The sequence below is a fragment of the Patella vulgata genome, chromosome 1 (assembly GCF_932274485.2).
Source record: "Patella vulgata chromosome 1, xgPatVulg1.2, whole genome shotgun sequence".
In the NCBI taxonomy this organism is placed as follows: domain Eukaryota; kingdom Metazoa; phylum Mollusca; class Gastropoda; family Patellidae; genus Patella; species Patella vulgata.
In genome coordinates, this window is record NC_065879.2 from 85,235,802 (window position 1) to 85,255,469 (window position 19,668).

The window sequence follows — 19,668 nt, forward strand, 5'->3', positions numbered from 1 at the left end:
TAACAAGAGATGTCAATTTCCAACGTATTTTGTAACATGGATAGGAAATCTTCCTTTGTTCTTTTCGTTGAATGAGCAGATTGTTTTCCCTCTAGTAGATTGGGTGGAGCTTAACCGTGTAATAACTAATGCACACTTTTGCTGGTTTACACTAGTTTTAGTAGAAATCATATAGAGAAGTGGGTGGGTTTTATGTGCAATAACAATAAGCATGTTGAGCAGTTGTCAATGTTACAAGTCATTTATAGCAAGCTTCATTCGTTAACCCCTCGGCCTTCGGCCTCTGGTTAAACCTGTTAACTCATGAAAGCCGTGCTATAAATATATAACTTATTTGCTGAGGGTTAAATGAACTCACAAAATAATTCTTTTGACAAAACTGTATTCACAAAATTACAAAAAGACCATATTAGTACACAATATACATTGACCCCATCAAACATGATTTTAATTGCGCCATAATTAGTTATGATTTTGGTTTTTTGATTTTCCCACGTGTGTAATGCAATTATTCCAATCAGGCCAAAATGTCGCCTTCATGCGATCACAATAATCTCGAAGATTGGTGTACTTTTCTGGAAAGAAAAAAAGAACAAAATGAAATGAAATGGGGTTAAACGTCCTGTGGTACTACCGGACTTCTTTATTGGTTGTGGTTGTGATCGTAAATAACACTACAGTAATACTGATTTCCCAACTTTATTACTAAGTTGTACTGGCTTTCAGGTTCCTCGTTCTCAATGGTAATGACTGGTAAGAATTTCTGGGTGAGCTCTAATCTAGCTCTCCTCTACACCCTAATTTATACCCCCTACTTTCCCAGTTCTTCAATAACCTTGACGTGAATTTCCACGCCATATAAGGAATAAAACTCTATATTTCCCACAAACAAGACAGGCAACATTACCTATTTTTGGTCAACCGACCATAGGTCAATAAACAGCTAGAATTTGATGACTATTTTGACAATGATTATAATTTAATTAAAACATCACTGTTTTTTACGAACAACTATAACCACGTTCATTTAGTACTTATGATTTGACTTTATAGACCAAATTGAAGAGACAATTTTATAAAGAGCCAAAATTGTCTCAAGGGCCATAGTGCTACAGTCCTACTATAGCGGCGTTGGATGGTCGAAATCGTTAGCGTGTGCGCGTTGTATCATAAGGTCTGTCATTGAGCCAACTGGATTGGTTTCGATTTCCCGGTCATACGTTACAACCTCGTGGGTTTTCTCCGGGTCCTCCGGTTTCCCCCCACTGTTAAAGAACCCCACGCGTAAGCCGAATTATTGAAATAAAATTGAATCATTTTAGTCCCGAAATTACCTAGTTTTTGTCGAGTGCACGTTCAACTCTCTCTCTCGCTCATGACCAAACATATATCAGGCGATCGCGCGACAGGGATAATCTGTCAAAAAGGTGAGAGAGAGAAATGTAGTTTAATATCCACTCGACACAAACTAGGTAATTTCGGGACCAACGCATGGTTCAATTTTATTTCAATAATTCGCTTGCGCGTAGTGTTTTTTAGCAGTGGGGGGGGGGGGGGGTAAAAACCCACGAGGTTGGACAGGAGACCCCACGCCAGTTAACTCAGTGACAGACCTACTAACCATTCTGCCATCCAACCACCCCTGTCAAAGTGGTTCCATAATTATAATTATAAGGAGATATTCTACACATTTGCACAACCAGCTGGCTTTTGTAAAATTAGCATCTCCCACTAAACCACTTCAGTTTCATAAAATAAAAGTGGGTTCTAAACATTGGCAACGTATTTTTCGACCAAATCGTCGAATTATAGGAATAAAAATGTCGGTCAACTAGCTTCGTGTCTGTTCTCAAGCGGAGCTAATTGTAGATAAACAGCGTAACTTTCGTATGTAGGATTTACATAATGACAGCCTATGGTGACAAGAAGTATAGAGTCGCCTGTCCAACCTCGTGGGTTTTCTCCGGGTCCTCCGGTTTCCTCCCACTGCTTTTAAAGAGCCCCACGCGGAAGCGAATGATTGAAATAAAATGGAACCATGTGTTAGTCCCGAAATGGACCTGTCGAGTGGACGTTAAACCCGATCTCTCTCTCTCTCTCTCTCTCTCTCTCTCTCAATGCACAGCACGCGGCCTTTGTACTATAACACCTTTAGCTTTACCAACATAACAACATGGCGACTAAGAAACCTCACTTAAAACACCAAAAGATAATACATACCATTCACAAAATATTCGCCCTTGGTATTAGGTAACTGCCATCTCAGCTGACTTAACTGTCCAAATAAAGCACAATCTGTCTCGCATGGTTTATGGCCAAAGAAAAATGACTTTGTACCTGAAACACATAAGACCAAAAACATCAAACATGCGTACGGCTACAGGTACAATCATATTCCTGAAGTGATGACCCGAGAAATCCCTCTCCAGCCATTGCTGTACTGAGGGTGGAAACTTTGGTTTTTTAACGTAGTGTGTCTATTTTTATTATCCAATCAAATATCCCCTGAATACAAAAGCTGGAAGTCGTAGTCTATCCAGTTTGTTGAAACACAACATGACAATTTGTCGCTTTGATTTGGGGGCTTTCCCTAAAACGTCCTACAGCTGATTAAACATACATTATGCAAGAGCTAAATCTGTCTATTGCAGGTCTTTCTTTAGGTCTGAAATGTTATTTAAAATTATTAAGTAGACATTAATTAACTTATCCAGACCACAATCAACTCTCGATGTCATCGCTTGTCTGCGATATTTACTGGGTTAGAATCCGATCTGCTGCTCAACGCTCATTCATGATTAAATCAAAAACTGGATGATCGAGACTATGTTAAGTATTGTAGCGAGTTTATAATGTTGATCGAGGCTAGGTCCCGGTTCAGAGTGGATCAATTTGACTGAAATTTTCAGTAAATTCCGTTTACATTATCAAGTTTTTAACTATTATAGTGAGAACTGCCAGCTCTTTATCCAATCTCCCATAATGTATCTTTAAATGTATTAAAGGTGGCAAACTGCGTGGTCCAACGCATCAAAAAAAGATTCAACATTATGGCGATTACCTTATGTTTACGTTGAATCGATGTATCGCGATCCAGCTTCTCACGATTCGCGTATTGAATCGCGAGACTCCGCATCAATGTATTGCGATTATTTTTTGTTTTGTTTTTTTCGTTTCAGTAAATAATGATAGGTTCTCACTATCACAATTCACGGTACGATTGGAATCGTTGTTTTAATCGCTGAGTAATCGTGACTATCCTATCCATATCAGTAATCGTGTTGATCGTATTGAAACGTATCCGAACGTATCTGCACGTACCGGATCGTGGACTCAATAGGACAATCCTATCGTAATGTATCGCACGATAGTGGAAACCATTACCTGTCACTCCTAATTATCCACGTCACACATTATCTATATAGGTACACATACACTCTTAAATTGTTTTGTCCTTATTTTGATCCACATCATTATCGCGATATAAAACAGTTTTATTTCTTCGACATCGACAGGACTAGAAATTATTCATTTATCCCGTTGTTTTCTTGGTAAATATTGACCTGATTATGAATCGTGGTACGAATTGTATCTTAGTACCTGAATCGCAATACGGATCGTGATATGTTATCTCGAAATGACCTAGTTTGTCTCCACGTGTTTCTCTCTTTATTAATTATACTCACCTAAGAATTCCGACATGGCTCTCAAATCACCTTCTTCAATTCCTACCATTTCTTCGTAACTATGGCGACCGATACCGTGCGCCTCTGCTTGTTTTTTCACCAGTTTGCCCGATGACCAGGCCCCAACCTTGGACATGCCCTCTTGGTTCTTTATCCATTCTCTGTTATCGTAAACCCATCTGTGTAAAATTACACACCTGGGAGGTAAATATAAAATGTTTCGTCTGAGGTGTGTCAACTCGGATCCGTATCAATGAAATGAAATGGTGTTTAACGTCCTACTGTGACGTTAGATGGGCATACGCCATACAGTGTTCTATGACGGAAATTCTACCTGGACAGTGGCTCTACGGCCTATTCTTATATCGATTTAGGAATTAAAATGTCGGCCAATTAGCTTCCTGTCTGGTCTAAAGCGGAGCTAATTGTCTTTACTGACTTGTCACATCTGCGCTACTCTCCACGTACACACTGACACGCACACATTGTGATATCCAATCAAAGCAATGAAACGTATATATACAAATACCATATTACATACATTATGCAATAGCTAAATCTGCCTACTGTAGGCCTTTCTTTAGGGGGAGAGAGAGAGAGAAATAGGGTTTAACGTCCACTCGACACAAACTAGGTCATTTCGGGACTAACATAATATGGTTTAATTTTATTTACATAATTCGCTTGCGCGTAGGGGTCTTTAGCAGTGGGAGGAAACCGGAGGCCCCGAAGAAAACCCACGAGGTTGGACAGGCGACCCTACTCCTTGCCACGTACAACCGGGGATTCGAAACCACGCCAGTCGACTCAATGACAGACTTTATAATACAGCGCGCGCACGCTAACCATTCAGCCATCCAACCCCCCGTATATATACAGATACATATTACATACATTATGCAAGAGCTAAATCTGCCTACTGTAGGCCTTTCTTTAGGCCTGAAATGTTATCTAAATTGTTAATTAGACATTTATTAACTTATCCAGACCATAATCAACTCTTGATGTCAACGCTAGTCTGCGATGTTAATGTTTACTGGATTAGGATACCATTTGCTGCTCTACTTTCATTCTTGATTTAATCATGAAATGGATAATCGAGACTATGTTTTTTTATCGTACCGACTTTAGTAATGATGATCGAGGCTAGGCCGAAAATTCAATCGCTAAAATCTCGTGAGAACTGCCAACTCTTTATCTAGTTAATCTAATCTCTCATAATGTAACTATAAGTATTTGGGATTTGTTTACCTCATTAATTCATTTAGTCGCCGATATCCCCCCCCCCCAACACTTACGCCCCTGACAATACCTTTAATGTAACGTAATAAAAAAAGCCCTGTTTTTGTTCTCTTGGTAGAGAGCTACAATACCAATGTTGTTACTAAGGACAACAATTGTTCCAGTGACAATATCCAACGATGTAACAAAGGCAAATGACAGTAAAATTTAATATAGGCCTACTAACCAGTAAAGATTTTCTTCCGCCATTTTCTGGAAGGCCCTAGCTATGCCTTGATCGGAACTACTCAGATGACTGTTTAGATCTGTGTTGAGTTTTTCATTGAGGAATTCTATAATTAAACTAGAATCGTTGACTTCCTGTCCGTTAAATTCTATGAATGGAACTTTGCCCTTTTTGGACTTTCTTCGACCATGTGAATTCTAAAAGGAAACATGATAATGAAATGAGAAATGAAGTGAGTGAAATGGGGTTTAACTCTTATATCGAATTCCAACTGCCATCGTTTGTTTCGCGCCATCTGAAGGACTAGACAACTGTTCTTGTCAGGCCCTCCGTCCTGTACCACTGACAAGGGGCAACCACGCAGGAAAATCCCGATGAGTTTTCTCGGCCATCTGAGCGACTACGGTATACGTTGTCGCTTGCCAGACCCTCTGTCCTGCACTACAGACCAGGAGAAACCACGCCGGTAAATCCCTATGAACTTTCTCGACGAACGGGTCAAATGAGAACAAACTAACTTAATTACAAATTAAACCTTATTTGCGTGATAAAGACTATAGAGAATTCGATTTAAAAAGAAAAGTTGCTCCGTTATAATGAAAAATAATTGTATTGTACTAATTGTGGACTTGTGGATTTTGTGGCGTCAGCTACTTGAAATAGCCCATCCTACTCTGCTACGCTGTCCGGTCAACCTAAAATATCCCCGCTCGTACGTGATAAGTAGCCTAGTAGGGTAGCCTGTGCAACCTCTTAGCTGTGGGTATTCTCCGGGTCCTCCGGTTTCCCCCCATAGATATATTAGCAATATATCTCGAAATGACCTAGTTTTTGTCGAATTACCTGGAAATTACCTGATATGGTATTTTATTCATTCGCAAGTAAGTTTCAACTTTAAGACAAAAGGGAGATAGACTTGGACAGTAGGGTCCTCTCCCACAACCATGAACAATCACAACATCCTTAGGGTTAACTTTTTTTGTTCTGAAAAGCAACATAAAATACGGTATATTTGATTACTTGTATTTAATTTATTCAGATTTGCAGAGGTCACATCGAATACTGATAACTGATTTTATTATTCAGATATTTTAGACCCATTATGATTATTCAAGTATTACTATTAGACCTTTCCCCTACAAACAAAACTAGGGATGCAGGACGGAGGGCCTGACAAGGACAGCTGTCTAGTCATTCGGATGAGACGAAAAACCGAGGTCCCGTGTACACATTGGCGTGCACGTAAAAGATCCCTTGACAGTTGGAATTCGATATAAGAGTAGGCCGTAGTGCCGCTGTCCGGGCAAAATTTCCCTCATAGCACACTGTATGGCGTATGCCCGTCTTCATTAGCCCAGTTCGGAGCAAAACAGTAGGACGTTAAACCCCATTTCATTTCATTTTTTACAAACAAAACTAACCGGTTCTATATAGGCCTATAGGTAACGATTTACAAAGCATTGATGAATACAAAACAGACTTTACCTTGCGATAGAACATAACGGATGATCATGCATGCTACATATTTTTTTTTTGTAAATCAACACTTTTTATGAGAAATGTTTCTCGGCCGTGTGCTTTATCCTTTATCGTCAGATTTGGGACAGGATGGGCACTCAAAGTACGAGATAATGATAGCCTATAGACATTATATTATGTGATATCACAATTAATTGCTTTGCATCCATGAAATTGAATCACAATCAATGTCATTGTATTAATTCATAATAAAAATTGACGTCAAACGAGGTGTTGAATTTCTGTTTAAAAAGCTCAATGTGTAGATCTATGTATATACGCCAAAATGACGATAGAGACCATGCGGGAGTGGGGGGGGGGGAGATACATTGTCTCGGGAAAATGACCCCCCCCCCCCCTTGCAAAAATTCCTGGATCCGCCCCTGGCATGGTCGAAATTTGCCCTACAAAGTAGACCTACCGCTAGGCCTATAGGCTAGCAGGTACCATCTAAATATTTATACATTCAGAGATGTTTTTAGGTCCTGTTCACTTCAAAATGAAAATTTAGCGAAATTTAGCGAAATCTCGCGTTGTCTAAAAAAAGAGAATTGATTATTTCTCTGAATATGCCTTAACTGTATTCTGTAAACAGTGAAGTAATGAGAAAATATAATGTTTCGCTTACCTTTTTCCAGTTATTTTTGCATACAAGCAATAGGTTAGGGCTGAAGCGACCAGGACTCCACCAGCAATTACTAAATATTTTTTGGGATCGTAAGAACGAAGAATAGCCTTGAGTTCTTCCAGAGAATACATGTACCGCTATCGTTTTAGCAACCCTGATTGTTAAACTGTTGGTAACAACCAACAAGCTTTCATGACGTGGATGCGACATGACGTCATTTTGGCGAAGTCATCGACGCCATATTGGTTAATAACCCAAACAGCGTCTTCCTAATCCCTTTGACGATATGCTCAGATGTCGGCAATCGGTTGTACTGAACGTGATAGAAATGAAATCAGGATTAACGCCCGATATTTCTGCACCGACTGGGCTAATGAAGACGGGCAAATTTTGTCCGCACAGCGGCGCTACGGTCAACTCTATCGAACTCCAACCATATCAAGCCAAGGGTTTCATTACGTGTACGCCAACGTGTACACAGGGCTTCGAGTTTTCTTCATATGCGAACGACAGACACTGTCCTTGCCAGACCTTTCATCCTGCACCACTGACCACTGACATGGCGAAACCTCCCCGGTTATCCTGGAGAACTTCCTGGGGCAAGACCGAGATCGAACTCGGGTATCAGTCCGGTAAAAAAATGACGTCATGCCGTCTCCAATTCATTTAGGTGCTTGGCAACAGGTAATTTATTTCCAGTTTGACTATGACCTAGATGAAACCTGTAAATTTATTACACGGGACGAAACACTTGACATTCGAGCTATAGGCTCTAGATAGATCTGCAACAATCTGAACAACAGCATTGATGAAGTCGGCTTGAAAGGAAACTATGTCAGAGCTGGCTACGCATAGACCTAGTAAGTTACCCGATCATGCATATTCTAATTTGTTTAGGCCTATATGAAGTCAATATTAGTCCACTCAACCTGGGGGTTTGGATGGCCGAATGGTTAGCACCAATCTGTTTCACAGAGAAATTACGAGTAGAGGCCTAGCGAAAATTCACTGCTGATCAGTGTTGGTTAGCACGTGCGCGCTGTAGGCCTATCATAAGGTCTGTCATTCAGTTAACAGTGTGGGTTTCGATTCCCCGGATGTACGTGACAAAGAGCAAAGAGATGGGTCGGTCGCCTGTCCAACCTCGTATGTTTTCTCCGGGTCTTCCGGTTTCCCCCCACTACTAAAGATCCCCTACGCGCAAGCGAATTATTGAAATTAAATTGAACCATGTGTTAGTCCCGAAATTACTTAGTTTGTATCGAATCGAGTGGACGTTTAAACCCCATCTCTCCTCTCTCTCTCTCTCTCTTTGTCCGCTGGACCTATCCCCTTTTACAACATTGACCAAGCGTAAAATGTATTAACAAACCATGTTGCATCACGTCTGGGAGCCACGGTGGCTCAGTGAGTAAGACGTTGACTCGCTAACCTGGAGGTCTCGTGTTCGATCCCTACGTTTGCCGAGTAAGTTCAAAGGGATCGATTTTCCGGCGTGGAATTCGATATAAGAGTAGGTCGTAGCGCCGCAGTCCGGGCAAAATTTCCCCCAAAGCACACTGTATGATGTATGGCGTATGTCCGTCTCCATAAGCACAGTCAGAGCAGAACAGTAAGACGTTAAACTCCATTTCATTTCATTTATCACGTCCGGTTTTCGTCCTATCCGACCGACTAAGCACACTTTCATTATTAGACCCTGCGGGTGCCACCACTTACAAACCCCGTAGGCTCTTCTGGGCTCACATCAGTCGAGAATCAAGTTCCTTGACCAGTTGAATACAACGCTCCCCCCCACCCCCCACCCCCCCACAACCCCTTTGAAGTGTTGGAAAGCAACACTAAAATTTGACAAGAGACGCCAATTTCTTCCGAGTTTTATTTACTGGGATTAGATCATCATACAAAATAATTAAGCTGCACACACAAAATTACAAAAAGACCACAATATACATTGGCCGCACCAAACAGGATTCTAATGGCACCATTCCTGGCTGTTATGATTTTGGTTTCTTGATTTTTCTTCCATGTGCAATACAATCATCCGAATCTGGCCAAAATGTCGCCTTCATTTGATCATAATTATCTCGACGATCGATGATCTTTTCTGAAAAGAAAGCATAACAAACCATACAGATCCATATAGTTACATAGTATAAAATAATTCACCAACGGATGCAGAATGAATTGTCATGAAAAGCAAAATAAAAATATAATTTCTGCATTTGATTTATTCAAATTTGTCGTGGTCACATCGAATACTGATGAGATATTTTAGACTCATTATTCGAGTATTATTTAACAAAAAACAAAATAAACAACACACGAACTAACCGGTAGGCTACTATATAAAGCAGGAACTAGGCCTATAATATGGCCCATATGGGTACTTAAGACTTTAAACATAACATGCATTATGCAAGAGCTAAATCTGCCTATTGCAGGCCTTTCTTTAGGCCTAAAATGTTATCTAAGTTATTATTTAGACATTAATTAACGTATCAAGACCATAATCAACTCTAGATGTCATGGCTAGTCTGTGATATTTACTGGATTAGGATCCAATCTGCTGCCCAATGCTCATTCATGATTAAATCAAGAAATGGATAATCGAGACTATGTTTTTTATCGTATCGACTTTAGTAGGCCTAATGATGATCGAGGCTATGCCCAAAATTTAATCGCTAAATTCTTGGTTCAGAGTGGATCAATTTGACTGAAATTTTCAGCAAACCCCTTTACATTATCTAGATTTTGTATATATAGCGAGAACTGTCAAAATTTTCAGCAAACCCCCTTTACATTATCTAGTTTTGAACTATTATAGTTGAACTGCCAGCTCTTTATCTAATCTTCCATAATTTACAAAGCATTGAATTCAAAATGGACTTTACTCTGCGACAGAACATCATAGTAGCCCACTGGTACCATCTAAATATTTATAAATTCAGGGATTTTTTATAGGCCCTATTCATTTCAAAATGAAAATTTAGCGAAATCTTGCGACGTCTAAAAGAGGATTGATTATTTCTCTGAATAGGCCTTAACTGTAAACTGTAGGCCTGGTAATGAGAAAATAAATGGCGTTTCACTTACCTTTTTCCGGTTAATTTTGCATACAAGCAATAGGTTAGGACTGAAGCGACCAGGACTCCACCAGCAATTACTAAATAGTTATTTGGATCGTAAGAACGATGAATAGCCTTGAGTTCTTTCAGAGAATACATGTACCGCTATCGTTTTAGCAACCCTCTTTGTTAAACTGTTGGTAACAACCAAGAAGCTTTCATGACGTGGATACGGCATGACGTCATTTTTGGTGAAGTCTGGGGGCCGTGTTCGATCGATGCGTTTGCCGAGAAAGTTCACCGGGATTTTTCCGGCGTGGTTCCTTCTGGCAAGGGACAACGTATAGTCGTTCGAGTGGGACGAAAAACCGAGGGCCTATGTACACATTGGCGAGCACGTAAAAGATCCCATGGCATTTAGAATTCGATATAAGAAGAGTGGGCCGTAGCGCCGTTGTCCGGGCAAAATGCGCGCTGTATCATCAGGTCTGTCACTAAGTCAACTGGCGTGGTTTCGATTCCCCGGTTGTACGTGACAAGGAGTAGGGTCGCCTGTCCAACCTCGTGGTTTTTTTGCGGATTCTCCTGTTTCCTGCTAAAGACCCCTACGCGCATGCGAATTATTGAAATAAAATTAAACCACGTGTTAGTCCCGAAATGGCCTAGTTTGTGTCGAGTGGACGTTAAACCCCACCTCTCTCTCTCTGTCCGGGCAAAATTTATTTCAAAGCACACTGTAGGCGTTTATCCATTTTCATAAACCGAACAGTAGAACTTTAAACCACATATCATTTTTTAGGTTTGGTTTTCGTCCTATCCGAACGACGAGGCACATTTTCATTGTTAAACGCATTGGGCCCACATCGGGACTCAGAACACTCTAGTCGAGAATCTAGTTCTTTGACCACTTGCCTACCACGCTCCCACCAACCCAACGCTCGTGAAGTGTCGGAAAGTAACACCAGAATATAACAAGAGACTCCAATTTCGTACGAATTTTATTTACTAGTGTTAAATCAACACACAAAATAATTAAACACGTTTTATACAAAAGCTATATCTGCCTGAAATGTTATATAAACTATTAATTAGACATAATTTATTAACGAGAAAAGACCATAATCAACTCTCAATGCCATCTAATGGATCCGATTTTCAACAAATTTGAATCCGATCTGTGGTTCAACGGCGGTTGACGATTAATCGTAAAAATGGATAATCGAAACTTTGTTTATTATCCTAACATCGATAAAAATGACAATCGGGGCTACAGTCTTATTGAAATGAAGATTTCTCAGTGTGGTGTAATTTGACTGAAATTTTCAGCATATTCCCTTTTTTTACATTATCTAATTTCTAACTATCAGCTCTCTATCTAATCTAACATAATGCCCCTTTAGTTTGTATTCCCCAAATTACAAAAAGACCATAGTACACAATATACATTGACCCCACCAAACATGATTTTAATGGCACCATTCCTGGTAGTTATGATTTTGGTTTCTTGACTTTTCCTCCGTGTGTAATGCAATCATCCCAATCAGGCCAAAATGTCGTTTTCATTCGATCACAATAATCTCGAAGATTGGTGTACTTTTCTGAAAAGAAAAAAAAAATACAAAAGAAGCCATACAGACCCCTATAGTGTAATATAATTCCCCAGCAGATGCAGAATGAATTGTCAGCCATCTTATAAATTAAACATACATTATGCAAGAGCTATTGCAGGTCTTTCTTTAGGCCTGAACTGTTATCTAAATTATTAATTAGACATTAATTAACTTATCCAGACCATAATCAACTGTCGGTGACGTCGGATATCTCCGACATTAAGTAGATTATAACGGTTCAGCCACACGTCTTGTCAAACCTCCAAGGGCTAATATCTTCGCTCGCAATAGAGTAATTTGAATGAAATTTTCAAATTATTCATTTTATATTATTTATTTTCGAACTATTATAGCACGAATGGTCAGCCCGTTATCTAAATCTTACATAATGTATCTTTAATTAATAGACCGGGAGCCCAGGAGGTCAAGGTGGTTGGAAAGTGTACCAATTTTCTCCTATATGGTATCAATGCTCTTTATCTAAATCTTACATAATGTTTCTTTAATTAACTGAAGATTGCGTATCTTCTTCAACAGATGTAGAATGAATTGCCAGCCATCTTATTAAAGATACATTATGGGAGATTAGATAAAGAGCTTGCAGTTCTCACTATAAATGTTAAAAACTAGATAATGTAAAGGGAATTTGCTGAAAATTTCAGTCAAATTGATCCACTCTGAACCGAGATTTTAGCGATTGAATATTGGAGGTAGCCTAGAACATTATTACTAAAGTCCGTAGGGTAAAAAACATAGTCTCGATTGTCCAATTTTTGATTTAATTATAAATGGAAGTCGAACAGCAAATCAGAACCTAATCCAATGAACATCGGAGGCTAGCGATGCCATCTAGAGTTGATTATGGTCTGGATAAGTTAATTAATGTCTAATTAATAATTTAGATAACACTTCAGGCCTAAAGAAAGACCTGCAATAGGCAGATTTAGCTCTTGCATAATGTATGTTTTGTATCTCCTTCACCGACAGATGCAGAACGAATTGTCAGCCATCTTATTATTTAATTGAAGATTTTGTATCTCTACTGTGGAAGATGTTATAAAGGATAAGATTCTGATCTACAGCCTTGACTAAATTTAAGAGGTCCGGGATCCGAAATACAGCATTCCATTATCCACATCGTCTTGGCTAGGTGAATTGTCACGTGGAGATATGAAATGCAATGTTGAAAAGCCGAGATAAACCACTGACAAAGGTATTTAGAGTTTCCACTAACTGTGGCCCACGTGTGACGTTTCGCAAAAAAAAAAAAATTGAATTTGACAATCTGATTAAAATACAGATCATGAACCGATGACGTCAGACATTGATTAATCAATCAGCGTTGACATTTCTAGTGCAGGTTTACCCACAGTTCCGTGCATCGCACGTCAAGAACTCAACGTAACAGACCATTTCATTTGCTAATCCCTCACTTCAACCAGGACACGGGTTATATAACAAGTCTTTCAGACCCTACTGTAGTAAAGACAAGTAAAACTAAATTTTGAACTATAAAAAAAAAAACGAAACCAAATCGGATCTGTGTTTTGATCAGATTGGTAATTTGAAGAACGAGTGGCGAAAAGGTTACTTCACTGGGCATATTCACAAAAACAAATAGGAACACTTAATCAGGGCGCAAAAAATTCATTTTCTCTTCCAATGAAAAAAAAAGAAAATACAAAAATAATGGCCTAAATCCGAGTAGACATTGTTTTAATTTATAAAAAACTACAATATGGCGACTACGAAACCACACTTCAAACTATAATACATACCATTCACAAAATATTCGCCCTTCGTATTAGGTAACTGCCATCTCAGCTGACTTAACTGTCCAAATAAAGCACAGTCTGTCTCACATGGTTTATCACCAAAGAAAAATGGCTTGGTATCTGAAACACACAAGACGAATAAATCAAACTTTTCGTGCGGCTACAATCAGACGGCTTTATTAATGATAGGCTACATCATACAAGATTTGGATGACCGTTATAACAGTTAAAAAATAGATGGTTTTCCTTTTGTCTTAAATATTGGATTTTAGAAACCCATCCTTCATAGTAAGATAACACCATCAATGTTGATTTAAATTATTTGCAATGTCGAAGACTGTGGATGGTATTGAGGTAGAGACCCCCCCCCCCCCCCATCCCCTATAAGACCTAAAGAAAGGCCTTCAATTGGTAGATTGAGATCTTGAATAATACCTCTTTCATGTATCTGGACAAGAGTATTTATGAAAATTCTGAAACGCATGCTTTTAGTATTAAGAATATAGCATCGATGAACAATGGCATAGGCAGAGTTTGTAGGCCGATCCTTGCGTTTACGTGGAAAAATAAAATTCTCCTCCTACTGACTGGCCGAAAAACATTTGTTTCATTGTAGCGGACAAAGAGAACAAACCTTTGGCCAGTTGGAATTCGACAGAGTAGGCCGTAGCACCACTGCCCAGGCAAAATTTGCCTGATAGCACACTGTATGGCGTATGTCCGTCTTCATTAAGCCAGTCGGAGCAGAACAGTAGGACGTTAAAGTCCATTTCATTCCATATATTATGCATGTTCTTTGCGCATCGGTTGTCCAGTGTTTGATACGACGTGACAATTTTTGCTGCGATGACACCACTACAGGATCCTGGTTCAGAAAGTAAAGTCGTGCTCAATCGGATTAAAATACAGATCTATCATTCGTTTCGTTTTTTTTTTATACTTTCGATGGCCTACATTACATGAAGATCTGACAAGTTATAGTGGGAGTTCACGTCAGGGGTCAAACGATCGGCTTTTGACCTTATGACGTCAGACATTGATTAATCAATCAGCGTTGACGTTTCTAGGGGTTTACCCATAGTTTCGCGCAGAGAACATCAAGAAGTCGCCGTAACAGACCGTTTCATTGGCTAATCCATCGTTTCAACCATAACGAGGGTTATATAACAACTTTTAGTGTGGTAAAGGCAAGTAAAACGAAATTCTGAAATTCTGATCTGTGTTTTAATCAGATTGGGTCGTACTTTGAATAGTGATATGCTTATTGGGATTATTTTACTCTAGGATACCAAGTATAACAAAAAATTAATAGGTATGTGGACTTCCCAAGTAAATGAGTTGTGGTGTAAGGGTAATCTAGCAGTAGTAAGCGTTGGAATTAAATTCTCACCTAAGAATTCCGACATGGCCCTCAAATCGCCTTCTTCAATTCGTACCATTTCTTCGTAACTATGGCGACCGATACCTTGTCCCTCGGCTTGTTTTTTCACCAGTCTAACCGGTATCCAGGCCATAATCTTTGGTACACCTACTAGTTTCATTATCCAGTCTCTATTGTCGTATATCCATCTGTGTAAAACTAAGCACCTGGGAGGAAAATTAAATAATAAAATGTTAGCATCCTGTGGCTAAGCAATCTGATAAAAAAAACGCAGATTCTATTTCGATTCCTTATTCTGGGTTTTTTCCCCGGGGGTCGGATGACCGAATGTTTAGCGTGTGTGCGCTATATCATAAGGTCAATCATTGAGTCATCTGGTGTGGTTTCGATTCCCCGATGGTACGCAGCAAGGAGTAGAGTCGCCTGTCCAACCTCTTGGGTTTTCTCCTGGTCCTCTGGTTTCCTCCCACTGCTAAAGACCCCTGCGCACAAGCGAATTATTGAACTAAAATTGAACCAGATGTTAGTCCCGAAATGACCAAGTTTGTGTCGAGTGGACGTTAAACCCAATTTCTCGCCAACAATCACGTGCCCCAACCTTATTTACATTTCAGCAACCATGACGAATTCTAGAGATGGTCTTAACAAATAGATCTAACCCAACTTACCAGTAAAGATTTTCCTCCGCCATTTTCTGAAAGGCCCTAGCTATGCCTCGTTCTGAAGGAGTCAGATGACTGTTCAGATCTATGTTGAGTTTTTCATTCAGGAATTCTATAATTAAACTAGAATCGTTGACTTCTTGTCCGTCAAATTCTATGAATGGAACTTTGCCCTTTTTTGACCTCTTTCTACGATGCGAATTCTTAAAGGAAACATGATAATTATATGAGAACAAAACTATTGTCCTATCCAAACAATTAAGCAGCCTTTTCTTACAGGTCCTGCTTCCTGCTTCCTGCGTCCTGCACCACTGCAAAGCAAATCCCCATAAACTGGTACCCCTTTCACCTCTCCCCAATGCCTTTATTCGGTGCAAAAGAGAAACAGATAGATAATTGGGTTTAACGGCCATTCGACACAAACTAGGTTATTTCGAAACCAACATATTGTTCATTTTTTCACTTTCATAATTCGCCTGGGCGTAAGGGTCTTTAGCAATGGCAGGAAACTGGGGGACCCGAAGAAAACCCACGAGGTTGGACAGGCGACCCTACTCCTTGTCATGTACAACCGGGGAATCGAAACCACGCCAGTTGACTCAATGACAGACCTTATGATACAGCGGGCACGCTCTAACCATTCACGCCCCCCCCCCCCCCAAGCTTAGAAATTACTGATTAGAAATTACAGTAAAACAGAAACGATTGATGTAAGTCAATTTATATACATTCATATTACATTATTGTATGCGTTGCGACTCATTTGTGTCCATTTCTAGAGGTCAAAGAATACAGATTTAGCTTCTTACATACTACCTCATCATTGACGAAATACTCGAATTATATATTTAAAAAAATGAGTTAATTCGCGAAAAACTTGCCCAAAATGTACGGAAAATTTGAAGTTCAATGTACGAGAGACTATGTTGAGTATAGTTACTATGGTCGTGGTGACTACCGATTAGGCCCCGTGCTGACTTCAATGTTGCACTTTTGTATATAAACCACGTGACTGATCAGGTGACGCTGTTGTTGGCCTTTGGACTCAGGGTTACAAGGACAATATTGGTGTCAGCCATTCTCACATAAAAAGTGTATCTGTTATCGCTCGTTACTTTAATCAGTTGTATAGAAGCATAAGTCTTGTTTTCCATTTATCGAGTCACTTTCTTTTCTTCAATTCTTCGTTACGTATATATCGTAGCAATAATCGGTGTGTTAGAAATATATTTGGAATGTGTTTAACCAGTTCTATCATATATGTGATAATGGCTGACACCAACATTTCTGCAGCAACTGGACTGGCGGTAAATACTAGCGTGCTATGAGGAAAGTCTCTCTCTCCCTCTCTCCCCATCTCCCCATCTCTCTCTTTCTCGTCACGTAATCCCCCACGGATAGATAGGTTATCTAGGGACAGACAAGTTACTATGTTAGTAGGAATATGCCTACCGTGTATTGAAGTTTGGCCATTCTCATATAGGTCTCCAGTTTAATAGCGAATGGTGTAAGACTAGGGGCATAAGGTCCACGCCCTATTTGTTCTATAACTATTGACGGTTGTCTGAAAATACAATACATTATGAATAAAGAGAATGTGGTAAACTGTGAGCTGAGAGAGAGAGAGAGAGAGAGAGAGAGAGAAAGGGGGGTCTCTACCCTTCAGAGAGAGAGAGAAAGAGAGAGAGAGAGAGGGAGGGGGTGGGTTTAAGGTCCACTCGACACAAACTAGGTTATTTCGGGATTAAATGGTTCAATTTTATTTCAATAATTCGCTTGCGCATAGGGATTTTTAGCAGTGATAGGAAACCGGAGGACCCGAAGAAAAGCCACGAGGTTGGACAGGCGACCTTACTCCTTATCATGAACAACTGGGGAATCGAAACCACGCCAGTTGACTCAGTGACAGACCTTATGATACAGCGGGCACGCTCTAACCATTCACGCCCCCCCCCCCCCAAGCTTGTAGAAGTCGAAATTGTGTAATTAGGTACCCAATGTCCGACAATAAGGGTCTTAAACACTATATTTGAACAAATCTAAATAGCACATTTAAAGATTTAGATACAGAACTGTCCGTTCCTATTATAATAATAGTTAAAAAATAGATTATGAAAAATAAATATATTGACAATTGTATTGTAACCGAAGTTATGAGTGTTGGAAGATTTGGCAAGATCTAACGCAGATTGTTTCTTATCATAGCAACTGAACTTGACATTCGAGTCTAAGTCTCGCTTATCCATTTTATCGTTAAAGTTTTAAATCTCGCGGGTGTTGTGATCCATGTGAATCTCGGCCATTCGATGGTTCAGGGAGTTGATTATAGGCTTGTCATGTGAATAAGTCTCTAAATAATAATTTACATATCATTTGAAACCAAACTAGGCAGATTGGTAATCTTTGAGTGGCATTTAGCGATCGGGAACACGTTAACAGAACGCGGTTCTTATAACAATAACGATAAGGATACTTGTCGAAACGTCGTGCTTTTAGAATAAGACTAGTGATTGTATCCCATAAAAAAATAGGCAGATTGAGCTCAAAGATAATGCATCCATAAGTAACATGCCTATCAAATGTCATTGAAATATATCCAAGTGATTCAGGAAAGGAGTCACGTTATATTATACCATTTGGACAAATCTGAGGAAGCTCCATCCAATATATATCATCATATTTATTTATAATTTCTTGAACTGTCTGGTCCGTATGAAAATGAACACATGGACTATCAGTGAAAATAAAACCACAACGAAATGGAGTTTAACGTCCTACTGTTCTGTCCTGACTGGCCTAAGGAAGACAGCCATACGCCATACTTTGTGCTACGGAGGGAATTTTGCCTGGACACCGTCGCTCCGGCCTAATCTTAAATAACGAATTCCAACTACCAAGGGATCTTTTACGTGCACGCTTAGTGTACACAGGACATCGGTTTTTCGTCACATCCGAACGACTAGACAACTGTCCTTAGGCCAACACCTGGAAGGAACCCGAGAACTCCAGGCTAGCGAGCCAGCGTCTTACTCACTTAGCCACTGTGACTTCTCCAAACTTATAGACCGTTGCATTCTAATGTTTGACCTTTGAACCCTCAATTTAATATGAAATAATAGTGATCCGTGTCGTTAATTTAATTTTAAATTGTAGAATAATGAATATTGATAATGAGTTCAAAAGACTTACTGATTGTTGCTGGCCATGGTTCACCCTTTGGCTTATAAGATGTTCCCGCTAACTTCTATGGGCTCATGAATCGTAACTGTATGAAAATATCTTCTATTGATATACCCGAATGTCTATATCAGTCTATGTGTTGTAGCAATACCGTTGACCTATTTTGTATTGACATTATTAAAGTAAATATTTACAAGTTCAATCTACACAATACGACAAGGGTTGGTACGCTTCGATTTCAATCTTGCTCGTGACAAGGGTTAGGGTCGATTGCCTAACCAGTTCCTCCGATTTACACCCACTAGCACAAGCGAATTATTGGAATGAATATGTAAACTAACATATTAATTAAGAAAAGCTCCCCTCCCAACTCTAATCTCTCTCCCCCTTTCTCTCTCTATCCCACTCTCTCATAAATTTATATCGATACAATAGGTACAAAGTATATCATTTTTACTGTATTGAAAAACCCCGTGTCTCAATTTTTAGTTAAGTATACAGATTACAGTCTTAAAATATGGAGGATGTTTCAAATAAAAAAATATATATATATATACATTCAAACTTCTATAACATCTCAATATCTCGATTTTTTTAGACAATGCGAGTTAACACTGGAATTGCATATTTCAGTGTATAATATATACATATATAATATTTCAAATAGTACTTTAGTATAAAATCTGAACTCA

General features: G+C 39.4%; 2 protein-coding genes across 2 annotated transcripts; both read right to left on the reverse strand.

The window, feature by feature from the left end:
* Nucleotides 1-413: 413 nt before the first annotated feature.
* Nucleotides 414-6,059, reverse strand: LOC126808454 (failed axon connections homolog; the record flags this gene model as incomplete). Its single annotated transcript, XM_050533167.1, has 5 exons — nt 414-575; nt 2,221-2,337; nt 3,687-3,800; nt 5,216-5,351; nt 6,009-6,059. Coding segments are annotated over 5 exons (531 nt in total), but the record flags the coding sequence as incomplete, so codon positions are not given.
* Nucleotides 6,060-11,381: 5,322 nt separating this feature from the next.
* LOC126821147 (failed axon connections homolog) lies at nt 11,382-19,107 on the reverse strand. Its single transcript, XM_050549489.1, has 6 exons — nt 18,986-19,107; nt 17,249-17,360; nt 15,803-15,999; nt 15,144-15,340; nt 13,757-13,873; nt 11,382-11,966 (listed from the first exon to the last, which is right to left on the reverse strand). The coding sequence occupies exons 1-6, from the start codon at nt 19,000-19,002 to the stop codon at nt 11,857-11,859; spliced, it is 750 nt and encodes a 249-aa protein (XP_050405446.1). The 5' UTR covers nt 19,003-19,107; the 3' UTR covers nt 11,382-11,856.
* Nucleotides 19,108-19,668: the final 561 nt, after the last annotated feature.

Bases quoted from the DNA above. Each gene is read 5' to 3' on its own strand.
- LOC126821147 (XM_050549489.1), bottom strand. The intron at 13,874-15,143 runs GTGAGAATTTAA...TGTGTGTTTCAG, and splicing joins GGCCATGTCGGAATTCTTAG to ATACCAAGCCATTTTTCTTT. The intron at 11,967-13,756 runs GTATGTATTATA...TTTTCTTTTCAG, and splicing joins GGGCGAATATTTTGTGAATG to AAAAGTACACCAATCTTCGA.